The 27,918-nt window shown below is 35.8% G+C and overlaps 1 protein-coding gene across 2 annotated transcripts; it reads right to left on the bottom strand.

Annotated features, from left to right (window-relative positions):
* Positions 1-2,990: 2,990 nt before the first annotated feature.
* On the bottom strand, positions 2,991-24,189 carry Slc35b3 (solute carrier family 35 member B3). Of its 2 annotated transcripts, XM_048348495.1 has the most exons (12): positions 24,115-24,165; positions 22,276-22,277; positions 20,478-20,487; positions 19,621-19,902; positions 16,612-16,733; positions 12,465-12,619; positions 10,353-10,460; positions 9,117-9,214; positions 6,436-6,528; positions 5,915-6,026; positions 4,829-4,898; positions 2,991-3,584 (listed from the first exon to the last, which is right to left on the bottom strand). In XM_048348495.1, the coding sequence occupies exons 3-12, from the start codon at positions 20,484-20,486 to the stop codon at positions 3,434-3,436; spliced, it is 1,200 nt and encodes a 399-aa protein (XP_048204452.1). In that variant the 5' UTR covers position 20,487; positions 22,276-22,277; positions 24,115-24,165; the 3' UTR covers positions 2,991-3,433. The 2 variants fall into 2 exon arrangements, with proteins under 2 accessions (XP_048204452.1, XP_048204453.1); XM_048348496.1 differs by lacking the exons at positions 20,478-20,487; positions 22,276-22,277 and having other exon boundaries at positions 24,115-24,189.
* Between the last annotated feature and the right edge of the window lie 3,729 nt (positions 24,190-27,918).

Here is a 27,918-nt window from a genome sequence, read left to right as displayed (position 1 = left end):
TAACCCTGGGCTTGTTTGATATTTTATTAGGATATTTTTTATGTTTGTGAGGCACTGAGCAGTAATTTTCCTTTCTCCTGATGTTCTCATTTGGCTGTTTTAAAGAAGAATTGATGATTTGTTTTTTTGATTCTTCAGATAAGCTTTTATAAGATTGGCAGTGTTTCTTTTCTTAAATGTCCTATAGATTTTCCTTGTGGGAGACCTAGTTACAAATAATTTGATCTATTTTAATGAACACATGAGGAGATATCCAGACTTCCTGTTAGAAGTTTTGGTAAACAATTTCTGTTGAAATTTTTAGCTTTTATCTAAATGTTTAAATTTGTGGGAGTAAAGTACTTCAAAAGACTTTTACTTTTATTTTAAAAAATAAAATTATCCGTAGGGATGATCAGAATACATTGTATTCACTGTTGAATTGGGAATTTTGTATAACTACTTAAAACAAAAAAGAAAATATAAGACATGTAATAATATCCCTTTTCTCATTTAGGATATTTCTTATTTTTATCTTTTTAATTTATCAGACAGTCAGGGATTTATTTCAATAATTTTTTAGACAGAAGTAAGCTGTCTCTTACTCTTTCTATTATATTTTATAATTTAATTATTTTCTATTCTTATATAGTTCCTTCTACTTTCTTTGTTGAATTATTTTCCCAATTTAAAATACATGTAGTGAAATAATCATTCATACAAACGGACTATTTTTTTATGCACACCATTGTGTTTGATTTTTCAACATCACTTTGCAAAAGTGTGCTAATTCCATTTTTACTTGATTAAATAGAAGGCAACTGTGAAGCTGGAATTCAAATTAGCTCTATTTTTATATGTAAAGTCTATACATTTTAAACATCTTGAATTTAAATGACTCAAATTTTTAATTTCATCAAAATGGCATTTTATAATGGAAGAAACATTCAGAACATAGAGAACTTTAACACAAATAGCCTAGGATCAAGAAAAAATTTAATTTTTAGAATCCATTGAAGATATTGAGAAAGTTTTACAGTTGCTTGAAATACAGAGTTTGACACTTCTGTTTTATCACTGTCTCTCCTTTTAGCTTCCTGGGGTTCACACACTCTTCTTCTGGACATTTATTGTCCATATCTTTGGGTTCCTTGTGCTTTGTCTACCTTAAGTATCTGTGTTTTCCAGGTCCTTGCAAACACTCCTTTCCAATACAAAAATTTTTTTTGAAAAACTGCTACCATCAAATCCATGACTCCTCAAACTTCAATAATCTAAATGTTTTCTGGAATTGTTAGTTAACAGCTTCCCAGAGCTTTACATGCAATTAAGTCCAAAGCTGTTGTCTGTGTGTATGAATGCATATTTTAGTATATATGCATATAATCTTCCAGGAGCCTTGTACATTTGCAAAGTGCTTACTTTGTCAGTGAATATCACTAACATAAAGATGAAGAAGCGGAGAGGAGTAGACGAATGAAAAGAAGAAAGGGGGAGGATGAATGCAGTAACAAGTTCAATGTATATCCTACTAAATTAAGCCAGGGAAGGGGTGGGTTAGGAGGGATGGGTGAGAATCAAAGAGGTGACAGTGATTGTGCTAATGTATTCATAAAACTTTTGTTGCATGGCAATTCCTTTGTACAACTACTTAAAGACAATAAAATATTGTTAAGAAGATGAAGGAGCTGAGTATTTTGTTTTCTGAGGAAAACACATTTTATGAGGGTATTTCTGAAAAGCATATAGGTCAGATGGGACTATTAATTCCAGCGCATTTGTGTCAATGCTACTTAGTGACAGCAGAAGTACGGCTGAACCATTCATGAGATGGTAGGCTGCCCAGGAGAAGTGTGTGTTCATGGGCTGAAATGAAGCCCTCTGATACTGTGGCTACTTCACTTGAAGAGTCATACCAATTTGGGAGCTATTAAAATCATAATACTATGGAATTTATACACTTAGAGAAACTTAGAATCATGAAATTCTAGTGTTTAATATTGTATTATATAATATTGTCTAACTCAATTGTACAAATGTATCATTCGATTATATTACTTTAAAATATTGTCTAATTCAAATTTTATGCCACCTATTAACAAAATTATCATAAGGAAGAGAATCAATTCTATTTTTAATCACCCCTTTTCAATGTGGTGGGTGAGGCCTGTGGTGAATGGAGTGATTTTTGATAACTTGTATCACATTAATGACAATAATTCAGAGGCACTGACTCCAGATTCTATATACCAGCTAAAAGGAGAGCAGCACACAAAATCATTAAGTACAACTTCTGATTTGTCTCTTCCGTTCTGAATTTAAATGCAGTAGATCCTCAGTATCATGGGAAACAAAGAAGACCACCTTAGAGCATAAACTGCCTATGCACAGGAAGCAGAGTTCAATATATTATATGTGGATGCCTGATTAATTTTCCCACAAAACCACTGCATTTCTGCTAAAGAAATTCACCTTTCAACGAATCTAACTTTTTTTGCTTTATCATTTCAAGTAAGCACATTCATTTTCAATTGGCTTTGGGTCTTTTGGGGAGGCATATTTTCATAAAATTGGGGGTAGAAAATGCTCAACAAATCAGATTAACATGGGATGGCCAGCTTTCTGCACTAAGTGAACTGCATACATGGAAATGTAAGATTTTCATTTTGGAAGTTTTGATTTTTATAAATTATCTATTATTATTATACTTTATTTTGTACTGGTTCTGGGGCTTGAGCTCAGGGTCTCATGCTCTTGCTTGGTTTTTTTACTCAAGGCTCCTTCTTTTACTTCTACTTCTGGCTCTTCGATGTTTAACTGGCGATGAGTCCCTTAGATTTGTCTGCCTGGGCTGTCTTTGAACTTCAATCCTTAGATCTTAACCTCCTGGATACCTAGGACTACAGTATTGAGCTCCTAGTGCCTGGCTAACATCTAAGTTTTAATGCTTATGTTAAGCCTTACTCTAACCTCCAAATCCCTTTTTATAACAAAATTCTCCTAATACACTTAAAAAAATCACAGAATAATTTTATTTATAGTGGATGCTATTCTCCCCAGGCTTTAAATAATCAGTTTACTCTTATAACAGAGAATCTATTTAAATAACAAAACAAAATGGAATAAAGGTAAAACAGTGTACATTACATATCAACTGATATGTCAAATTGATATTCAGTCTGGCAACATGGTCCTGGACCACTGGAATTTTCAAGAGAAGTTTAGTCCTTCATACCGACATTTTCCTGCAGGGCGTGCTAGGTGCTCTTGAGTGCTTCAGAAGTCAGTCCAAGAAATGTTCTGAGGAAAAGTAGAGGCAATGAAACTACTTCATATGTAATCCATCTATGATAGACAGTGTGCCTTCAGATCCTTTGGTTTTATAGCAATCCTCTTGGGAAGTTAATGAATGATTGTTCCTGTTAAGTTCTATTTTAAACAGATGAATCCATGCCTATATGGTTTGTGCCAGTGTCCTTGATTTCCTCACTCCCCCTGCTCTGCTTACCAGATCATACGGTGAGGGGAGTTGTATTTTATCCATATTTTTACTGTAAACATTGAGAAAAATACCAAGGACAACTAATAGACCAGACCATACATACCTAAGAGAAAGAAAAATAGAGAAGAACATTTTAACAAGGTAACAATTTAGCATTAACAATAGTTCTGCTGAGCAGTCTACAATAATTTGTCAATGATAAAACTGTGTTATTAGGCTTACAATACTAGTATTAAAAGTAGTATTTTTAGATTAGATACAGTGCAGTATCTTTTATGTTGAGAGTACATCTATATATATAGAGAGAGATAGAGTATTTTACAAAGAATATACAAATGAGGTTTGTTTAGACATTGAGAATCATAGCATATTCAAAGTCTAGCCCCTATAATTGTCTTAAGACTATACTTAAAACATTAAATACAGAATTCCACCAAAGACTACTTTGGGAATTCAAATCAGCTGTTCTAAATTATAAAGGATAAAAAGGGACATACTCCTGAAAAAGCAGAGAAATCATCATAATCATTATAAAATATATGTAGCATATGCAGAAGAAAGGTACAGACAAAAATGATCTGTGATACATTGATAGAAATTTATTTTATGTTTACCTCTGAAATGATGTTATTAATAAGTATTAAGTTTGAGATGTCAAAATTAAACCTAAGTTTAAATGATGTTTATTTCAAATGCTGCTCTAGGTAATGAAAAGAACACTAAACACTTTCATAAAAAAGCCTCAACTAAGCGATACTAAATTAGGACATAACTTACAGAAAACTTCTCTACTTTAAATGCTTTGTATAAAGAAAAATTAAACTTTTCAAAAGCTTGGGCTGCAAAAATATAAAAGTCATTCATTTACATTGAAATAACTTAAATCTCCTCAAACTAGAATGCACATAGCACTACATTCAGTCACACTGGAATGTATACAGCATTCACATTCAGTTATGAGCAAAGATACACAGCACTCACATTTAGTCACAATGTGCACACAGCACTCACATTCAGTCACATTGGAACATTATTTATACTGGAACATACATGCCACTCACATTTAGTCATATTGGTAAGAGGCTCACATTTTCATTAGGCTTTGGTGAAGCAATTTAAATATACAAGGTGATAAATTCAAAATAACAAATTAAAAAGATTTCTGAAACAGAAGACTTATCAATAGTCAAAAGGGGAAAATAAAAAGATTCTTTTTGTAGAATATCATAGGAAAGAACACCCTTCCTCCCCCCTACACACTCGCTGCAGAAATATAAAAGTTAACTTTAGGGAAAAAAATTGAAATATACTATAAAAATGGATACACTAGAATTAAAGAGTACTTACTGAAATGTGAATGGTTTAGCAAAGCATATAAATGAAAGTACTATGGTCATTGCTTTTCTTCCGGTTGTCACTGTAGGGGCAAACAATGGTTTAGAATGTACCTTATGAGTTTGGTAATATTTTAGATATTTTTATTCAACAGATATTTACAGCTTATTATGTGATAGAAATTTTGTGAGGTGACAGGTGTGAGTAAAAACCCACTGACCAATAAATCAGTTACTGATTCAGCTATTTATGGGGTTTACAGTTTTTAGGGAACAGATATTAAATAATTAATATAGTGAAGTGTTAAAGTATAATTAAAATAAATACAAAAAAAAGGCCACAGTACTAGGGAGCTAAAATTTTCCTGCCTCCCAAATGCAGAGATTGCAGGTATACACCACCATGCTAAGAATTGTTACAGTCTTCGTTACACATTTGTGTTCATTTTTTCCCACCTTTCAAGATATTACACTTGGAAGTCTGGTCATAGAACTTGACTCATTTCTCCCTTGATCCAGGCAGAGTAAGAGCCCTGCACACATCTTCATTACCATTCTTTGCTGTATGAGTTTATCTTACACATCTTTATGTCCTCACACAACCATTAGCAGTAATTTGTATTTGGTGCATGAAGAACAAAATAAAAATTGATCTAGAAAAGGCACAAGTGAAAGGACTAAAAAATTATTTAAAATACAGCTCCATATTTTCATATAAGTTACACATCTATAAAGGGTAGTATTTTCTTTGAAGGTATTCATCCCATCATGGTTTTATAGCAATAATGTACATTACTAATGTATTTAAAAGTTACTACTCAGGTAAATGTATGTGCTCAGAAAGTAGCTTAGTAGGAGAGCAATTGCCTAGATTCCATTCTTAGCACTCAAAAACAAATGAAAACTTCGACAGAAACACATAAAACATTTCTTTAAAATGAAAATGAAACACTAAGTGAAAGAATAAACTGGAAAAATATGACAATACTTTTTAATGAAGATTTAGTTTTTGTTCTTATGTATGGGAAAAGAGAATCTCAAAAAATTTTTATTTTTTAAAATGTTGTTTATTGCATATTTAAGCAGCTTAAACTCTTACCTGTTACAGCAAGAAGTGCACCAAAAATTTTAATCAGAGCCAGGACGAAGGATATTCCAAAGTACCCAGTGAGGGAAAAGAGGAAAGCATAGCCATAGGTTCGGACTGGATTCTGCAATGAACCAAAAAGCCCATTAGAAAAACCGAAAACAAACCCTGAGCTATTACACATGAAAGAAGGCCAAACGTTTCAAACAATTTCTTGAGCATTAATAAGCCATTTAACAGTGTAATCAAGCAAAGATTAGTTCTGATTTGATGGGAAAATGATAAAATTAAAAAACCCTCAACTTCTACATTATAAACTGCTTAAAAGTTAACTTGCAGCATATAACAAGTATAAAATCAATTTTAATACCAATCATTTCATTTCTGGGAAAGTTTCTGATCTGTAATACTGTATTAGAGAAGGTATCAAATTAGATCAAGAACAGCCTCTTTTGAAGCAAGAGAAGTCAGAAATACTTAGAGAACACTCTTTAATAGATGTTTATGGTTTTAAAAATGTGATGAGTATTTACCTTTGAGCAGAATGTTACTGCAGGGCCTAATCCACTAGTGCAGGTCAGTCCCAATAAAATGTATACAAAACCAATTGAATAAGAATACAAAACCTAGAGCAGATCAAAATAAAGAGGAAAGGTACCATCAAATCAGAAGCAGTAAATTGAGGGGATTCATGAAATAACTATATTAATCTACTTAATAAATTTTGTAAAACAAAACTTTTTTTATTTGTGCCAGTCTTGGGCCTTGAACTCTGGGTGTATGGGCCATGTCCCTGAGCTTTTTTTGCTCAAGGCTAGCATTCTACCACTAGAGCCACAGCTCCACTTCTGACTTTACTGGTGGTTAATTGGAGATAGGAGTCTGATAACCCATGATTCTCAGATCCCAGCCTCTTGAATAGCCAGGATTAGTCATAAGCCACCAACACCAGGATAAACAAAACATTTTTAAAGTAACATCATTTCTATGTGGTCAATTTTAAGTTTACACATCTTACTAAGCAACCTAACATTAATGTTATGTTAAAACAGTTTTTCACTTTTGCCTGACTTGATTATTGAATTCAAGTAGATTTCAATGTTATCATAGTAAAACTATACAAACAAATCTTTAAAGCTACTTATAAAACATGAAGCATCGGGGCTGGGGATATAGCCTAGTGGCAAGAGTGCCTGCCTCGGATACACGAGGCCCTAGGTTCGATTCCCCAGCACCACATATATGGAAAACGGCCAGAAGCGGCACTGTGGCTCAAGTGGCAGAGTGCTAGCCTTGAGCGGGAAGAAGCCAGGGACAGTGCTCAGGCCCTGAGTCCAAGGCCCAGGACTGGCCAAAAAAAAAAAAAAACACAAACAAAACAAATAAAACAAAACATTGAAGCATCCCTGAAGACTGTCTGCAAAAGATATTCAATAAAATGAAAATAAGCACTTAATACCTTATTTTTTAATCCCCTTTCATACAGTCCTCATATACAGTATTAGCAGTGGAATAGCAGCATCTACTTGTAAACACGGCTACGGGTCAAGAATTATTCTCTTGGTAATCTACGTGGATTGTCCCACTCATTACTCACAACCAACCAAGAGAGGTGCTGTGATGCAATGTTAATTGCCCAGTTTTCAAATGAGCAAACTAATACTTAAGAAATGTTCCCTAAATGAGAGCTGTTAAGCTAGGATAGGAACTGAGAGTATCATTTTAATCGCTATAGTATATTATATTAACTTTTCAGTCACCTGTACTTCCTCAATTCTCTCTGAGGCCATCTTTACCTTATCAAGAGAGTAATGATGATGACCAAGAAAATTCCTGATCAAGATTAGCTGTTACATTTCTAGGATGTTACTTAGGTGTCCCCACCATGTGATGAGAAAGTGGAAAGAATATTTCTATATGGCCTTAACGCAGTATGTTCTATCTGTCTAGCAAGGTGGTTGGTTATAAAATTAATGTAAATACACAATGTATACATATGAAAAAGCCCAGAAGATATAGTTCAGGAAAGATGATTTACAGTAACAACAGCAAAAGGAAGAAACATATACAATAACTTTAATAAAAAACATGCTGAATTTATTATATAAGGAAGACTTTAAGTTCTAATGGACATAAAAAACTGAATAAAAGAAAAGTCATACCTGAGTCTTGGACTGAAAGAATCAAGTGTACAGATGCCATTTTCCCTAAATTAATTTATAATTCAATGCCACACCCATCACAATACCAATGCCATTTCTAGTTAATGTGGGGGTATGAACACCAAGAATAACTACGGGGAGTGATATTCTGAAAAAGAAAAGGAACAATGGTGGCTAGTCCTAACAGATGATAAATGTATGATAAAGCTGCTGCTGCTGTTTGTACAGGTACAGAAATAAATCCTGAGGAATTCAACTCTGAAATCTGCATTAGAATGTGATATGATAAAGAAGGCTTTTAAAATTAGCTGGTAAAGCAGATTACTCAGTAAATGTTATTGGGACAAATAGGTAGCCATAGAGAAGAACACATGTTGAAAAACCTTCAACTGGATTAGGATTTAATAAAAAGGAAATCATAAAAATACTTGGCAACATAAGCAAAAACTTTAAAATCTTAAGGGTTGAGAAACACTTTCAATCATGACAACTGTCAGTAAGGAAAGATAAATTAGATCAATACGCATTATAAACTTCCACATGGAAAATAAAATCAAATACAAAGAGGAGAAAAAAGTGCAATAAAGAATTTTTTTAACAGATTGTAAAAAATACCTGTAAGTCTGGGAATGTGGCTTAGTGGTAGAGTGCTTGCATAGCATGCACAAAACCCTGGGTTTGATTCCTCTGCACCACATAAACAGAAAAAGCCGAAGTGGCACTGTGGCTCATGAGGTAGAGTGCTAGCCTTGAGCAAAAAGAAGCCAGGGACAGTGCTCAGGCTCTGGTCCAAGCTTTAGGACTTGCAAAAAGCCAAAGACAAAACAACAACAACAAAACTCTATAAATCAATTAAGAAAAAAAATGGACCACATATACAGTAAGGTTAGTAATGGTTTTAAAAATAAATGTTTAAGTGTATTACTTTTAAAAGAACAATGATAAACTCATTTTAAAATGTCATGCAGGTCCTTTGGTACTATATTCTATAAAATCAGAAAATTATCATTTTTTAGTCTTCCTAAGGAAAGAAAGAGCACTGGAGCATTTACCATTTCAGAATTAGAAGCATTATGGAGTTTCATAGCCTTCTCTTGAACATTTCCAATGACTGCATCTGCACAGAGTGCCAGGGAAATAAGCATCACGCCTTCAAGGTAGAAAAGAAGCAACCACTTTATTTACGACATGGGCTAAATTTGAAAAACAAAAGCACATCTTCAACCCATTTACTTTATAATGCTTATACATTAGCACAAAGCTGATATCAAAATGGTTATAATAAAGACAAGGATGATGATATTAAAACAAAAAAGAGTAAATCTGAGTTGATTTGGTTGCCTTTACTCTGCTTTACTATTACATTAAATAAAATTCTACTTTAATGCTGGATTGTATGGTTGAAGGAAATACTATATCAAACCAGCATAGAAGACATTCTTTGAAGATGAATTGGGACTGGTGACTAGCTAGCTAAATTAAGAAAAAAAAAAAGATGGAGAGAAAAATTATAATCACCCTCAGCATTACTAAAACGTTTATATTTAAATACATAATAACAAACTGTCTTCATGAAGGCAGTTGCCACCTCTGAGTATGGCTCCTGTGTAGAATTCTATACTTTCTCTTTTACATAAATCACATTCATAATATACACTCTTCCCAATACACATGCTTCCCAAGTTTTGTTGAAAAGTTTGCTTTTTATGAGTTCTATTTATGAGTTCTCTCAATTTTCATCTGTAAATATTGTTTTGTCAGATTAGAAGACGGAATGACACTAGTTTTAATAAATTTCCAAAATTTTAGGAAAATATTGTAATATTAACATCAAAAGTACTCCAAAACAATTTCTCTGAAAGATCATTAAAATAAAAGCAGGAAATCAATACTTATATTTTATTCTGATTTCTAAAAACACAGCACTACCTTTTTTCCTTTTAAAAAGTCTAAATGTATTTTACAAAATTTAGTCTCGTGCAGGATGGATAAAACATGGTAAAATGTTATGTGCTTTATGATAAAATCTATATTTATATTATGTGTTTAATATTAAAGTACATACTTTTCCTCTTTCTCTAGAACAGTAACTATTAAAATAAGTTTTAAATGTTTTTTAATTAGAAAAATTGTTGTATTTCTAGAATTGTGATTTTTTTACTACAAAAAATGTCTGACAGGCTTCTGCTGCACACGAGAATCATTAGTGTCATACATGAGTTAAAATCCTTATAACCTTCTAAAAACTGCCTGTAAAATATAAGACTATAAATAAACCAATTTCTTACCTGTCAGGTTGAAGTTTGGTGCAATTGTACTGTCAGCAAGAGTAAACCAGATCAGGCCAAGGCTCATACACACTGCAGCAGACACATCTGCAATATTGTAACGCTTCCCTAGAGGAAACACAAGCAAGATGGCCTCATCAGGAAATAACCACACATCCTAGTGTTAGACCTACTGCACTTAATCAAGGATAGTAGGAATTGTTCTTTCTTTTTTTTTTTTTTTTTGCCAGTCCTGGGCCTTGAACTCAAGGCCTGAGCACTGTCCCTGGCTTCTTTTTGCTCAAGGCTAGTACTCTGCCACTTGAGCCACACAGTACCACATCTGGCCGTTTTCTATATATGTGGTGCTGAGGAATTGAACCGAGGGCTTCATGTATACGAGGCAAGCACTCTTGCCACTAGGCCATATTCCCAGCCTGTTGTTCATTTTTAAAAGCAAAAAATGTAAAAACACTTAGATTAAGGCATAAGACAGTCACAGGAGGGCTTTTGAAAATTATCAAGAAGTACCAATGTGCACTTAAAGATTAGGAGATCTTATTTTTGTTATGAGAGTGAATTGAACAGTCATTCATTGTTTAATGGTGAGAAAACTGTTTAATGTCCTTGCTATACAGCATCACAGAGCACACTTAGATAATGACTGCTGTAATGACACCTGGCAATGTTCTTTCAGGACCTCCTCTGTCTATGTGGTCCATTGTTGACCAAAGCATAATGCATGATGGTATTTTGAAAGAAACTAATGAGTATAACATATTCACAAAAATTTTAACAGTAGTATCTCTTTAATGTACAATAAAAAACCACACATTTTCTTATAGAATGTGGTAATATCTAGCAGGTGATAACTTACTTGGTTGCATCTTAAAAAACCATACGTAGCATAACTTTTTATTAGGATTTATAAGGAAAGACATGTGCCAAGTCAAACTGTTAAATGTGGTTTGTAACAGGGATTTGGGGTAACGTTTTCTTCCTACAGAACCATCACTCTGAAATAACTGAAGTTGTTGTTCACTTTTAAAGTTTATTTTGGGAAGACATCTAGTACATAAAATGATATCAATCTGTATATAAACTTTATTGACAGCCAGGTGCTGGTGGCTCACACTTATAGTCCTAGCTACTCATGAGGCTGAGATGTGAGGAGTACAGTTTGGAGCCAGCCAAGACAGACAAATATGAGACTCTTAACTCCATTTAACCAGCAAAAAGTTGGAAGTAGAGGCATGAATGGAAAAGCTGAGTGAGAACACGATGACCTGAATTTGAGATCCATACTAGCAAAAGATATGTCCCTCCAAAAAACACTTGACTATGAAAACACAATCATTTTTACAGCAGCTAATTTGATGAACACCTTGTTCCACTGTTGCTACAAGTGGCTCCCTCTTCCCTCATACTTTCATGTAGCTTACAAGCTAGCTACAACTTTAAGACATCAGTAAGTGGGCAGGGTTGGTACAGAAAAGTAGTTCTAGCTGGGTTCTGGTGAATGATCTATAATTCTAACTACTTAGGAAGCTAGCCTGGACAGAAAGTCTGTGAGACTATCTTCAATTAATCACCAAAAAGCTGGAAGTGGAACTATGGCACAAGTGGTAGAGAGCTAGCCTTGAGCAAAAAAGCTCAGGGACAGTACTGGGCTCTGAGTTCAAGCCACGGGACCAGATTTTTAAAAATTAGTTCTGCTTAGCTTAAGCTTTATTTCAATACAAGAACTGTCCATACTATAAAAGAGATAGGTTGTATTCTAATGCCCTGAAACATTAGAATAAAAGCATTGAGAAAAAGGAACTTTCCAGGTACTTTTGCTGGAAGATTTCAATGTACAACATGTAAATATAGTACTGTTAGAACTGTTTTAATATAATAAAACAAACTGCTACTTTTTCTTTTCCCCAAGTCCAAATTATTAATCCTATTTACATCAAAGCAATGTCAATGTTTTTACAATACCTTATTTTTGTAAGATAGTACTTAGAATTGTTACAATTTGCACAATGCTAACTAAAATAAAAAAAAATGGGTGTTTAATTTTTCCTAATGCCAGATGCCAAACTGTATCCTGTTTGTTTCAAATAGTATGAAAATATATCATTACTATACCTTGGATAAAAACTCCGCCTATCATAACAGGAATCAATTTGCAGCACTTGAAGATGACTTGGGTAGGGTAATTCAGGTAGCCCAAGGAAGTGTTTGATAACCCCATAGTACCCACAGTTAGAAAAGCTATTATCATGTAGGTTTTTCCTGGTATTCTGTAAAAGACAATTTTTAAAATCTTCATTTTGGGACCCAATTTGTACTAACTTAAAATAATGTGTTTACAATGTCTAATTGTTTTTCTAATTTCTGGTCAATATTTCTGGAAAATCAGAAAAACATCAAAGTGGTAACACTATTTACATAAAAGAATGTAGATAAAGTAATAATTTACCTTTATTTAATGAATCCTGAATGAGGATTCTCAACTATTTGAAAAAGTAATGTATTAAGAAAGTTAAGATTCTTGCTGAATGTATAAATACAAGGTAGCGATTTCTTTTAAAAACCAGTTCTACCAAAAGATAAAAAAAATCTTGATTTCATTTAAAAAAAGAGACCATTTAAAAATATTGTCCTCTACAACAGTAAAAGGCACTTTATAACTTTATGAATTAAAAGATTCAGTTATTTTTTCTTCCTGTGTCAGATTCATTCACAGATACAATGTATTTTTGATACTATCAACCTTCCAACAATTTCTTACCCACTATTTAAAACTTTTTAACTTCTAAATTGTTGTTCTGTTTCTTAATGTTTCCATCTAGCATTAGGAAAAATTCGTCTATTTATTCTGCTAGAAAAATCAGAGCAGAATTTCTCTAGAAAACTTATATGTACTTTAACATTCTGTACGTGATTTTTATTATAATACCTAAGAAATCACCTTTCTGCATTCTATGAAATAATAATTAACATTAAGATGAATTATCTGGCTGTCTGCTTTTTACTTTGGCTCAATTTGGATTTCCTTGAATTAAAAAAATTTAGTTCTTATCTTTGAGTACAAAGGGTTTCAATTCAACATGTCAGTTTACAAATATAATGGATTTCCTAAAGAAGACATTTGCCATAATTGTGGGCATATGCTCACTTTGGCTAGTTAATGGTCTAATATAATCACCCTATACACTGGGGATTGAGCACAATGAGCCATCACACACATAATTTGATTATGCTATACACTTAGAAATAATTTACATGTAGGATTTGTGTTGCAGCTTAAGTGAAAATATTGAAATTCTCTACATCTTTTACATGGTCAGACATAAGCTAAAATAATGTACTAGAAAACTGTCATTGAAATGCATCATTTATAGTTCAACTGTGAGCCTTTCCAATTTAGGTACTAACCCAATAGTGAGCATTTACAATCCACTGGAAATACTTGGCATGACTATGTGTTTCCATGCATAGACATTTTTTCAATGGAGGATAGTAGCACCCAGGTAATAATACAAATCACAATAGTCTCATATCCTCAAAGATAAACTGCAAGCAGCAGTGGCCAGGAAATTAAAATTCCAGCCAGAAAGATATGATTAGAAAAGTAGCTTAGTACAGCCTGAAACTCAGAGTACCTAAATTCAAAGGATTCCCTTTGGGAGAGCAACTTACTATTATCTTATAAGAAGTCTCAATGCTCCTTGAAATCTGTTTTCTCACTGGTTAAGTGACAAAGGTGGCTTTATCAGCTTTTGTCTAGGATTTTCATTATTTTCTACTTTATTTAATACCTCAATTGTCTACTTCTTTGGGAATGGTAGAGAAATTACAATGAAAAAAGTCTTTCAAAAACAATTTGACAAATCTCCTTTATTAAACACGCAAAGTACTTAGTGCAATACTTAAGGTATTTTGGGGTGAAAAGAAGGAACTAATATATTTGGAGTATTACAATGTACTTTTGCATACATGACCACATTTGAGTCTCAAAAGTGAAGGAACCTCTTTGAGGTCCTGACAGTAATAGTGCCAAAACACAAACTCATGTTTTCTAACTCTAAATCTTGTTCATTCGGATGTATCACTGTTCACATAACCTTAAGGAGACAAAAAACCTAAACAGTTTAGCTAAGTACAGGGCATATGAGCAGTCACATATAAGTTGATTCAGAAGAGGCTGAATATTCAAAAGTAAGAAAATATGCGATTGGGCATATCTTTGTTGTGGTGTACTTATAAGGACTTAAAAAAAAATTAATGTGCCCTGTATGGAAAAAGTTTTAACTCATAAGTATATATATTTTCAGTCTATAAAGTCTTCCAAATCCTTTCACTTAAACGTTTAAACATAAACTTTTATGCCCACTCAACATTTCATCTGGCTGATTGATAAGCAGGTGTTTCTTAAATTTAACATATGAGATATCATGGAACAAAGAAAACATTAATGTCTTTCAACTCAGGCACAATTAAGAGGTTTGCAGCTGGTAGTGAGTCATCAGGCTTCTTTACACATTACTTTTGACAAATATATTTTGTTTCTCTTCTGTCACCATGGCTATATTATAGATTCAGAGCATGAAAATAATGAAGATGATATTCTTAAATTCAAATCTTTTTGCTATAACTGTATAAAAATCTGTTGGCAATAAAGAGAATTTGGGAAACAAATCTATATCCATGAAAAATCATATCAAGGATTAAAATTGTACCATTACTTCTAGACATGTTTCGAAACAATTTAAAAAAATAAAAAGCTGGTAAAATTTTTTATTTTCACTGGATTTAAATACCTGTGCAAAAGAAAATGTATTATGAGTATTAGTCTTTATTATATTTTAACTGTCCAAAATATATAAAGTACATATACTAGGATGGGATATGAGAGGAAATTATATCATATTTACTCAAAGTATTTACTATTCAAATTCCTACCACCTTCTACTATAGACCAGTCTTTTTGGTTTTGTCATTAAAATATGTGAAAATACTCTTAATATAGATGGTTCTTAATTTCAATTCTAGTGTCAGCCAATGAGTATTACTGGCCTTAATGAAAAGAAATGCAATGTGTTTCTGTAATGTTTAAGAATACAAATTTCCATACTGGAGGCATGGCTCCAGGACAGAGTGCTAGCTGAGTATAAGCAAGCTCAGCAATCAAGCTAGGTGAGCCAGCAAGCAAGAGGCCCTAAGTTCAAACCTTAGTAGCAGGAAAAAAAAAAAAAAGAAAGAAAAACAGCATGAAAAATTTAGTTACTGGACATTTCATAACAATGTCAGTTGGATATACTCTACAAAACACTCACTGACTTCACTTTTTAAAAACAATCCAAACAGGCAGTCTTTCACTTTACCACTCTGATTAAGCTGCATTGTAAATCTTGCATTATATCTTGAATCATATCAGTGAAGTTTAAAGAAATACATTGCATATCTGAATATATAACCTATATATAAATTCAGCAGTAATGAGGTTTGAACTCAGAATCTTAGGCTAGCTAGGCAGGTGCTCTATTACTTAGCCATGCTTGAACTATTTTTCAGAGTGTCTTGTGTTTATGCAGGGGGCCAAGTCTTGGACTGTGATCTTTCTATCTATTCCTCCTGAGGAGTCAGGACTGCAGCCAAGCCCCACAATGCTCAGTTTATTAGTTGAGAGCTTATTTAGAGGTTCTATCAGGGGAACAAAGCTATTCACAAACCCTTGACTAAAGAACAGTCCTCCTTTATTGGGGATGGTTGTGCTGTTCAACCCAGCACGAAGCTTTAGGGGGACACACATTGAGTGGGGAGGGAAGGTGGGGACATCTGTCTAGCTGGCCAGATCAATCAAATCAACCCTATTGATCAATGGGGTGACAGATATTATGGCCAGATCATCCACATATTGAGCTCATTATTTGAGATGGACCCTCATTAATTTTTCTGCATTTTTGCCTCGTCAGTACTTGAAACTACAGACAGGTGCCACTACTATACTTCTATACACTTCTATACTTACCATAAATTGAGCTTACACTATGTGTGTGTGTGTATACACACACATATATACTATATATATAACATTACACTTAAAGACATGTCATTTTTATCAGTGTATTCATTTTTAATAAGCTAATTATACTGACAACAGTGTTCATGATTAGATATGTTAATAAGAAATTCAATTTCATGCATATTCGACATGCTAAAATTTTCTTTAAGGATTCAACTAATACTAGTGAACTTAACTATCAAGAAAACCAAACAAACCACATACCTTCTCCTTTTGTCTTGAATAAGCTGAAGTTCTATTAGGCCAAATATGGAGTAAAATGCAAACTGCACTAAAGTAAGATACCAGCCAAAGGACTTAAAACCCTCCACTGAAAATATTAATTCCTGTTAAAAGATACATGGATACCATTAACTTCATTGGAATAGACTGAGTTTCTCACAGTAATTATTATAAGCACACACTTACTGAAAAAAGGGGATTAAGAAAAACACACAGAAACAAAATCACAAGGCTCCTCATAGGAAACTTGAGAGGCCAAGATCCTTCCCCAAAATGGACACCAGGAAGTGGCTCAAGTGGTAGAGCTATAGCCTTGAGCTGAAGTGCTCAGGTTCAGTGCTCAGGCCCAGAGTTCAAGCCCCACAACCAACAAAAAAACCAACCAAACAAACAAAAAACCCCAAAATGGACACCAGATTACAGGTATGAAAATTAACAGAAAAATAACTAAAAACAAAAATCATCTTATGCTTCATTAGAAAAAAAGACCCAAACTAAACTTGTTCAAAACAATAACGATTGTTATATCACAGTTGTAAATATTCTCAACGTGCCATATGTAACTGTAGCCTCTATTATTGATGATATTCCTGTATCACCTTCCTGTGGTTGTACTACACTATCTCTGTATCTTATCTAAGTATATTGGAAACCGTGTATACTGGTATTAGAACCAGGAAATTGGAAGGAAATACCAAAATTGAGAGACATAGGGTAAAAAAAGACAAACAACTACTAAAGCAATAATTACAAACTGTTTGATGAAAATGAACTGAACAACTGAACAACTCATGGGGGGGAGGGGGAAGGGAAAGGGGGCGGAATGAGGGACGAGATAACAGTACAAGAAATGTATCCAATGCCTAATGTATGAAATTTAACCTCTCTGTAATTCAGACAAATAAATATATATATTAAAATTAAAAAAAGGTAGATGATTAAAAAACTCTAATAAAAAGAATACTTCACTAAGCAAATGATATCTGCTCTAGTTTTTACAAGAACGGAGTCAGTTCATGTCAATATTAGTTTTTGATGTTCTTATGTCAGATGACGTAAAATTCCAGGTGGATATTTAATATGCCTAAACACAATATTAGCAAGTAACATTTACATTAATTATTAGTAGGTCATTTCAAAAAGTTATTAAGAGGTAGTCTTATAAAGTTCTCTGGCTAAATTTTGCTCAGATAAATATTACTTTGTATAGGTGTGCAGGTTAGTATATAACATTTACATAACCAAGTCCCAACCACTTTCCCTGAGCTATTTTGACGTGCAATTACACGTTAGAGTTGGTAAAATTGTCAGTTTTCAGAAAGTGAAAGTGGAAGAGCTACTAACATCATTAGCCATGTATGCAACTTAAAATAAAACTGCATACATTAAGTATAAATTAAAATATCTGATTAATGCTCAAATAGAAAAGGCTAAGAAAGGAAATTTGTAGGTATATTCCTAACTCATTTTCCTTTGCAATGGCTGCCTTTTGTTTCAATCTATTTGAAACAGTGCAATACCGAAAGAAAAATGTGTCTCTCAACAGAAATTTCAAACTCAAGCAAAATGTGTGGATTAAACGTGCCTGCCTGACAAGATGAGGCACTGAGTTAACATCTTGGTACCCCAAAAGAGAGAAGATAAAAACATCATTTTTAGTTATATTCATCATGTAAGTTTTTGATCACCTTCTAATGGGACATCAGTTATAAATATATTGAATTCATGTTCTTATTTCGCATTGTTATTTTCATGGCATTCTTGTAGGCTAGCTAAAAAAAGTTTACTCTATATATATAGCTTATAATTCATCTCCAAAAGAGAATGGAAAAGTAAGTTTTTTTCAAGTTATTAGACTAACTTATGCCAGTTTTAATTGTTTCTCCTTTCTTTTTTTTTTTTTTGGCCAGTCCTGGGCCTTGGACTCAGGGCCTGAGCACCTTCCCTGGCTTCTTCCTGCTCAAGGCTAGCACTCTGCCACCTGAGCCATAGTGCCCCTTCTGGCCGTTTTCCATGTATGTGGTGCTGGGGAATCGAACTGAGAGCTTCATGTGTAGGAGGCAAGCACTCTTGCCACTAGGCCATATTCCCAGCCCCTCTTTTCTTGAATTATAAAAGTTCCTTTATATTAGAGAGTTTGCTTCCTAAGAAAATGTAAGTTGAAAGTGAAGCTGTGGCATAAATGGTAGAGCACTAACTAGCCTTGAGCAAAAAAAACCCTCACGAGTAGTCAGGCCCTGAGTTTGAGTCCAAGGACTGGAAGCAAAGAAAAATCTAGGTGGCTATTGGCTGAAGATATTCATTACGTAAATGGTCATTAATACTGTTAGTCCTACGCATTTCTAGTCTAGATCCTCATTCAGCCAATCCATATTTTTGAAGGTCAGAAATTTGCTGCTGGAGATGTGTCCCACAACACAATGCAATATGAACAAACTGTTACATGACAGAAACATTTTCCAGAAATCAAAATCATACAAAAATAAGACTAGCAAAGTTAGAAAGAAAAAAACCCACAAAAATCAGAACATAACCAAATACTTATGCAAAAATAAAAGGAATGATTCAGTCATAGAATTAGAGAGACAGCTTTATAAAAACTGATATTTTGGTGTCACTGAATTCCAACATTCAAGAGTAAGCAGTGTAATTGTTCATTTTTACTGGGAATTTAATTAGCTTCTAGGTTCCAACACTTGTTTCTTCTAAAACTAACACCTGGCTAAAATTACTTACATTTTGTTAAATATTTAAATTTTTATTTTTGTATTTTTTCATGATTTCTACATATCCCTTCTTAACACTTGAAACACTCAATTATGAAATTTGACCTTCATTTTTAGTAGCCTTTTTACAAAGTCCTTTTCTGTGGCTCTACAAAAAAATCTGAAATTTGAATCAACCAGTATCCTGTAGGTAAAAGTATGTTGGAATTAGTAAGTGCCTAGACAGACACTGCCATGAATAATTAACAAATAGCTACATTTTTACCTGTAAGTATCCATAGATTAGGTAAAATACAAAAACTCCAGCAACACATATGAAAAACTGAGTAAGTTTGTTAAATTTGCTGAGGTTTATGCCGAGTACTACAACGTCATCAACTGATTTGATGTGTGGTGACATTGTCTGAGTCTTGGGTGGCACAGTGATAGAGATGTATTTTCTGGAGTTGTTGAACTTGAGATCCATTGTTCTTATTTTGCAACATTCAGTGCTTTCAGAGTTATCTTTCTTGCTTTCCTCTTTTTCATTCACTGGAAATTTTGTTTGCTGAAAATAATTAAAGCAAAATATCTAGTTCAGAATGTGCTATACTCCAAACAGTAATTCAAACTATACTTAAAATTACACAGATGTAGACTGTTTTCTTTGGATATTAATACATCAACTCTTACATCCCAGCTTCTAAGAAGCAATCTAAATGGTATGCCTACTCTGAAGATCTCACTTGACAAAGGTCACTGTATCACTATATCAATATGAAATAATAGTTATTTTCATGACAAAAGACCAAAGTAAATCCAGTATTTTTATTTCATCAAAGAAGTGAATATGACATATTTTGTATCTAGTGAATTTATAATTCATTCCTTCCTCCCTCCCTCCGTCCCTTCCTTCCTTCCTTCCTTCCATTTATTGTGCACTGTGGGGCTTGAACTCAGGGGCTCGGTGCTGTCCCTGAGCTTTTTCCACAAAAGGCTACTGCTCTTCCACAGCCTCACTTCCATTTTTCTGGTAGTTAGTTGGAGATAAGAGTCTCATGGACTTTACTGCCTGGGCTGGCTTTGAACCGTGATCTTCAGACCTCAGCCTCCTGAGTAGCTGGGATTACAGGTTTGAGCCACTAGTGCCATGCTCAAATTTATAATTCTTAACTCTCTCAATAGAGATATCTCTAAGTTTCCTTCCTTTCCATTTTTTTTTCAACAAAGGACGAAAGCACTCATGCTCTGTTCTTGAAATGCACCATGGGTTTTCTAACATCCTTTTTTTGCTCATGGTCACTTTTTTGTTCAGGTTCAGGAATTGCAGTTCAGCTTTAATGTATCCTTCTCTATCCATTTAATGTCTCTAATGCTGACAGAAGACAAAAGCAAGGCTCAAGTCTTATTACTCTGCATCCTGTTATCTGGCAAGTAATTTGCTCCCAGTACTCAGGTAACTTCAGTTTGTAACCACTCATGTTCTGTGTAGGTATGATTTTTGAAAGTGACTGTGGTGTTAGAAAACTTTATGGATAAACGGAAACTTTTACAGAAAACAGATTGGAAGAAAAGTACAATCAGATATGTAATCATAGTTACATAGAACTAAAACATAGAACTTTCCCCCCGCTTTTACTGTTATTAAAACATTTCTTCAGATGGTAACTCTTTTGCAAAGTCACCTTATTCTGAGATTCTTAGAATTTAACAAAATGACAAGCACTACTGTAATGGCTCAACTCAATTACAACTCATATATAATAGGAAGTACTATAAAATTGGATTTTCCTTATGCTTTTGAATTCTGACAGATCTGAGTTCCAGATTTGGCTTTACTGAGGAATCTTGGGTAAATTGATCTTATTGAGCTTTAGGTTCTGCATATCTAAGGAATTGGAGGGCATTAAAATGTGCTGCTTATAGTTTTGTTGGTGTTCTATGACATATATAACTGTCTGGCATAAACATGTTAGTTAACATTACTTAGCTTTTTAGAAATAGTGCTCGGGTGATCTGGTGAGGTGAAGGTTATCCATACCCTGGGAACAGTTGGAAACAAGGACTGGGATTTGTTACCAAGAACTTTCCTTTTTGTTAGCCTCCCAGGATTTGAACTCAAGAGCCCCACACTTGCTTGGCTGGTGTTCTGCTCTAACACTTCAGTCATGCCTCAGCCCATTTTGCTTTGGTTTTGCAGAAAAGATCTCAGTGCTTTTTGTCCTGGGCAGCTTTTTGTTCCAGGTAGCCTCCAAATGCAATATTCCGACCTCTAACTCTGTCTATCTAGGACTAAAGCCCATACCATCATATCCATCTTATTTTGGAAGAGGATTTCACTAACTTTTACTCAGACTGGCTTCAAACCACCACCATCCAATACAGCTAGGATTACAGGCATCCACCACCATGCCCACCTCCAAGTTTTCCTTGATATATTTACTTGCAAACTTGCCAAACTTTAAGTATCACACCCCCAATCTCCAAATAAATCTTTTTTCTTATATTTCCCAAATCACTTAATGTTCCTTAGTACTAAAACACAAGCAAAAAGCTGGAGTTCTGTTAAGAACTTTCCTGTTCCTCATATTTACACTTTGCAGAGACCACTGTTGACTCTACATTCACAAATGCATGTAAAATCTGATTTTTCTCCTACCACTAGAAGGATTTTGAGTTCCAAGAAAACTTATTTCTTCATTAGAGAAAAACCAGAGAAAAAAGGAGCCATTTTTCTCCTGGTCAGATTACTAGATTCACCTGTAATCTCTCTCTCTCTTTTTCTGGCTACCTCTTACACTGCTCAGCATGAAGGTTCACTGTGATGTGCCCTTAACTGAGGCACTGTTAAGAACGATTTGATATTCTAGACTTCCATAGCATAGTGCAATTTTACAAATATCTAAGTTATAATGTTATAATTTTTTGTTTTCATGCCTACTTCTCTACAAATGTAAGCATTTATTTATTTTATTTTATTGCTGGTCTTGGGGCTTTGAACTCAGGGCCTGGGTACTGTCCCTGAATCTCACTGTGCTCAAACACTTGAGCCACAGCACCATCTCTGGCTTGTTCTGGGTAGTGTATTGGAGATAGGAGTCTCACTGAGTTTTCTACCCAGAATGGCTTTGAAACAATCAGATCTCAGCCTCCTGAGTAGTTAGGATTACAGGTATGAGTCATCAGTATCTGGCTGTACAAGTTTATTTTTTTTTAAGGCAAGATATGATAATGTCACCTCACAATGTTCTAGAACGAAAGAAAATGCAGAAATCAAAAGGACTCTTGCACTTTTAGTCTATGTAACCAACATTAGCTTTTACTCCCTAATAGAAATCTCATTTCTCAGCTGCAGATCTGGGCCACAACTGTACTTTCTTTTCCAAACATGCCTGACAAATACCTACATCTCTCCTTAATTCCTCACAAAGCATCTGAAATGTACATGCCAATGAGCTCATTTCCATTGCCTTCTGATACTCAGAGATGGCTCTCCGATGTCAGCCATCTCCCCTTCCATTTCAAACATTAATGACAGATATTACCTATCACTTGAAGAAACGGAGACAAAGTCCTGTAGTGCAGGAGGGCAAAAAAAAAACCCAAATGTAATTAAAATTACTTTTCTTTATAAGATGATCATCATTTTGCTTTGCTTTATAAGGTCCCAGCCCTTGAAACTAAAATCGAAAAAAACCTCCCACAGGTGTGAATCATCACCTGAGACCTCTTCATAAATTCAGATATTTCACTTTAGATCTTTCAACGTCACTAAACTGCAATTTAAAAGGCCAAGGAAATGTGCTTATTTATGAAAGATATTTTTTCCACCCATAAGTGAGAAAGCCAAATTAGGATTTATTCTAAGTAAAAATAATGCTATCTAAACTATTTTCAAATGCTGCCTGTATCTATTTTCCAAGTTCCAAATCTCAATTAATTAAATTTTGGAAAAGTTTAATTAAAATTTTGGACCTACTATAACCTTCTGTAGAAGGGATGCACATGAAATGCCCAAATATTATCATTATTATTATTTGGAGGCAGTGGGGTATAACATACTTGCTAGGCAGGTGCTCTAACACAGAAGCCACGCCTCTAGCTGATGTCTAATACTAAAACATTCTATAAGCACAACAAATCATGCCGCCTACAGCTTTCAATATTCATCTGAAAGGAAGAAAAAGAAAAACGGGAAGAATTCATCTGCGAAGGCGGGAGGAACCTGCAGAGCTCTAAGACGGGAGCTAAGCCCCCTGAGGAGCATGGTCAGGGACCATCAGAGTCCTCCGGAATGCCCTCGCTTAGACCCAGACCCGGAAGTGCTTCCTAACTGCAGACGCGCTCAGGCGAAAAAAGGGTGCCCCCCCCCCCCGCCCCAACAGCCTAAGAACACCTCATAAAGGTGATCGCATCCCAGCCCAGTCTACAGACGGGGCCTAAGGGAGGCCTGGCCGGCCCAACGGACAACCACGGGACGAGGAAGAGCAAAGGCGCCTTCCAGGAAACCGTGACAGCAGGTTTCCGTTCACTAGTAAAATTAGCTCCCCCTGCCATCCCGCCACATCCCGCTCCCCTCTTTCCCCCGCAGGAGGACGGGAGGGGGGGGGGTCCCCGTTCTCGGGGGAGGACAAGGCCGGCGTCCCGCACACGCTAAGGGCGCCGGGGCACGCCTACTCCCCAGCTGGTGTGTCAGTCACCTGGGGCGGGGAGCGACCCCAGCCCGGGAGGCCACTCAGCCAGGCGGAGTGCTCCCCCTCCCCATGCCCATCGCCGTCACCTCGGCTTCCTTCGCTTCCTCTCCTCCTCCCGCACTTTCCGCAGCCTCCGCCGCCTCAGGGGAAGGTACTCGCATAACCCGCGCCCGCCCTCCACTTCCGCCTATGTGTCCGTGCGCGCCTGCGCAGACGCCTGGCTCCGCTTCTGGGGATTGACGTCGACGTGCGTGCTGTGAGCTTTCACGCATGCTCGGTGCGTCCCAGGACGGGAGTTGGGAGCGCTTTCATCTCTGCTCTGTGAAGGGGTGTGTGTGTGTGTGTGTGTGTGTGTGTGTGTGTGTGTGTGTGTGTGGTTGTGTGTGTGTGTGTGTGGAGGGGTGGTGTCAGTGTCCTGGCGAGCACACCCGGGCTGTGGTGAGTGACAGGCAGATCCCCAGGCTCCCTCTTCCGGCTCTTCAAAACTTACCTGCTTACCTCACTAGGCTGCTTCAGACCTAGTGCAGCTTGTCCTTATGTGGCCATGGCCTTAGGACATGTCAGTAATAGCTCCAGCACGTGTTCTGACACTGCCACGTGCTTGGAAAATGAGTCCAAAGCTTGACAACTAGCAACCAACCAAAGCTTCCTATTACACACTGGCCCTCACGGGCCTACACCTGTAGCCACTGAGCAGCTATGTGGTAAACACCAAGATGCGATCAGGGATGTAAAATTACCATGACCAACGTGGACAGGGTTTGATGGTCTCTCATCGAAGGGATAAACTGGATTAATCAAAACACTAGAATCCAGTCAGTTAGGTACAGCCTGCAAATATTTTACAGGCATGTAGGAAAAAAATAGTTCTTGTCTCATGTTGGGAATGAGGGTTGATATTGAAGCAAAACAGGGCCAACTCTTAAGTAGTGGCGATATGGTTAGTTGTCATTTAAGATTTAACATCCTTGTAAGGCCCATTACCAACATTTTGATAACAATTTTGGAACTATATGCAAACAAACATTTTTTTTTCCTCTAAAGAGATAGTAACTGGCAGCCTGGCTCTGGTGGCTCATGCTTGTAATCCTAGCTACTCAAGAGGTCGAATCTATAGGATCATAGTCTGAGACCAATCCCAGCAGAAAAACATTGGTAGGTTATCTCCAAAATTACCAGCAAAGGTCAGTTTGGAGGTGTGATTCATGTGGCCAGCCTAGCAGATGCAAGGCCCTTAGTTTAAAACCTAAGTAGTAAAAATAAAGAGTGGAAGGGAAGATGAAAGAAAAGGAGGAAAAAAGGGAATGAGGGAATGATAAAGCCTTTCAGTAATGCCAAATTGTCACTGAATAATGTGGATGTTGATACAATAATTATTTGTCAATACTTATTGAATTGGTATATGTATAGATTACAAAATCTATACATTATAAATGTGAGTCCCTGTCCCCAAGAAATTATGAACTGCCCATGAGAAGGCAACTGACAGGATCAAACAACTTACATGACATCATATAATGTCATAAGATACCATCCACTCATGTATAAATTATTGCAGTAATCTTCAAAGAAGAGTTTCAACTTCCTCCTTTTTGGGTGTGGTGGTGCTGGTACTGGGGCTTAAATTTAGAGCTTTGGTACTGTCCCATAGATCTTTTTGCTCAATGCTGGCATTCTACCATTTGAGCCACACAGCTCCACTTCTGGCCTTTTGCATGTTAATTGAAGATATGAATCTCACAGATTTCACAGCCTGAGCTGATTTCAAACTGTAATCTTCAGATCTGAGCCTCTTGAGTAGCTAGGATGACAGGTCACTGGTGCTAGGGCCTGCCTTTATTACTTTGTACAGTAGTTTTACTCTGCAAGTGGAATCTTGCTTTTAGAGTATGCTACAGCATATGCTACTAATCTACTCAGAACTCTTTAAAGGCCCACCATTTTATTCCAAGTCCAAACTCTTACCAGAAGTTGTTCTTTGTGGGTCTCGTTCAAGCTATTCTTCTCACCTAGATTGCTCCTTGCCTAGGAAGCATTGGTGCTTTGTTCCCACTTTCCTTCTTCAGAGAACACTGTCTTTAAAGATACATGGCATCTCATCTTGCTTCCTCATTGTCTCTTAGCCACTGCTCAAATGTTGCCTGACTCCTCTATAAGTGAAATACTTTTACAAGTTAAGTAAATGACATGTTAATTGTATGAGACATTACTTGGAATAACATGTATTATGCAGTAGATGTTTAATTAATATTTATGGTTAGATGTTTAATATCAATTACTTGGCATTACCTTCCATTTGCCCCTTTGAGAACCAAGTTATAAACAAAATTAGAGACTTGCAGCTATGAATTGGTTTTCAGTTTCTAAGAAATGAATACTTCTATTGTGTCAGAAGCCTTTGGTGTCCCAAGTCACATATCCTGAATTTCACCTTATTTGTCACAGTTTCATACAATTTCCATGCATTGCTCTTCTCTCAGGTTTACTAGGCATTAATTTTTGTATTCTGAGGTTCCTCTGGTGTTGTAGATGTCATAAGTAGATTATATAGCTCATGCCATGGACAGCTTTGGAATGTTGGCAAGTTAACCATTCTTAGACCCTTCAATGCAAAGTAACTGTTTTTGAATAAACATTTGCTGTTTTACTCCTTTTAGCAAGACAGTTCTACCATTTTGTTTGCATTCATTCTCGTTACCCACAACAGCATGTCTGTCTTATCTCATCTTCTATATCTTCTTGGTTTCCTCATTCTTTCAATTTTTCAATATTATTAGCACATATTGTGTAAAAAGGTTTCATTGTCATGTTTCTATACATATAATATATACCTCCTAATAACTTGTTTTCATTCAAGGAGTTATCTTAGGTTATGTTTTCTGGGGACACCAAACTAAAGAAAGTTGATGTAAGAAGAAAGCCTGGAGTGTGGACATTTAGAACTGGATTGTGTGAACAGTTTTGGTGGTAAATAGGGTGGTGATACCTCCATAGAGTGTACGCCAATGGCTGATGCTTTAGATTGTGATGTACTGAAGAGGAAATGAAAAATTAGGTGATGTTTCCACAGAACTATAGAACTATTAGCAAGCAGAAGCAGGGTGGATGAAATGACCATGGCTACCAGCAAAAGTAGAGTGGCTACAAGATTGCTTTAGCCTACAGACTAATATTCAGAGTGTTCTGAAGGTGAAGCAAATGTACAGCCTAAGTATATTTCCTGCCTCAAACAACCAGGAAAACAAACAGAACTAGTGAGTGAAAGTCAGACATAAATAAAAATTAAACTTACTGCCAGGCCTATTGATTGCAGAATTCTTCATTTAATTTTTATTTATTTGCCAGTCCTGGGCTTGGACTCAGGGCCTGAGCACTGTCCCTGGCTTCTTTTTGCTCAAGGCTAGCACTCTGCCACTTGTGTCATAGCACCACTTTTGGCCATTTTCCATATATGTGGTGATGAGGAATCGAACCCAGGGCTTCATGTATACGAGGCAAGCACTCTTGCTACTAGGCCATATTCCCATCCCCGATTGCAGGATTCTTGAGCAAGAATCCTATAGTGATACTGCAGGGGTTTTTGTTAGGCATTTCCTTCATACATCTCCCAATGGAACTGAAGCCAACTTACTCAAGGATGTATACCCTGTGAGCAATGAATTACCAGGTTGTTCTGGATTGTTTTTCATGTGAACTGAGTTGACCCTGATACAGACCAAGGGATGAAAGTTCTGATTATAGTCTATCTCACAATATATCCAATGGTGTCTGGAATCCCACTGGGCATGATATGCTTACCAGCTGATAGGGTTCTCTCTGGGCTGTGGTATGAGTTATCCTGGTTAGGAAGGACCAAGTGGAAGCTGCTGAAATCATCTTCCCTCCCAAGG

Source organism: Perognathus longimembris, chromosome 6 (genome assembly GCF_023159225.1).
Source record: "Perognathus longimembris pacificus isolate PPM17 chromosome 6, ASM2315922v1, whole genome shotgun sequence".
Lineage (NCBI taxonomy): Eukaryota > Metazoa > Chordata > Mammalia > Rodentia > Heteromyidae > Perognathus > Perognathus longimembris.
The sequence above is the reverse complement of the archived record's forward strand: the minus strand, read 5'-3'. Positions and strand labels throughout refer to the sequence as shown.

What these genes read in the sequence shown, in the direction of transcription:
- Slc35b3 (XM_048348496.1), bottom strand. Translation starts at nt 24,189, where the DNA reads ATGCGAGTACCTTCCCCTGAGGCGGCGGAGGCTGCGGAAAGTGCGGGA. An exon ending in ATTCAAGACAAAAGGAGAAG is followed by an intron (nt 12,620 to 16,611) that starts GTATGTGGTTTG and finishes TGTCTTTTACAG; the next exon opens with AATACCAGGAAAAACCTACA. An exon ending in TGCACTTCTTGCTGTAACAG is followed by an intron (nt 4,899 to 5,914) that starts GTAAGAGTTTAA and finishes TTGCCCCTACAG; the next exon opens with TGACAACCGGAAGAAAAGCA.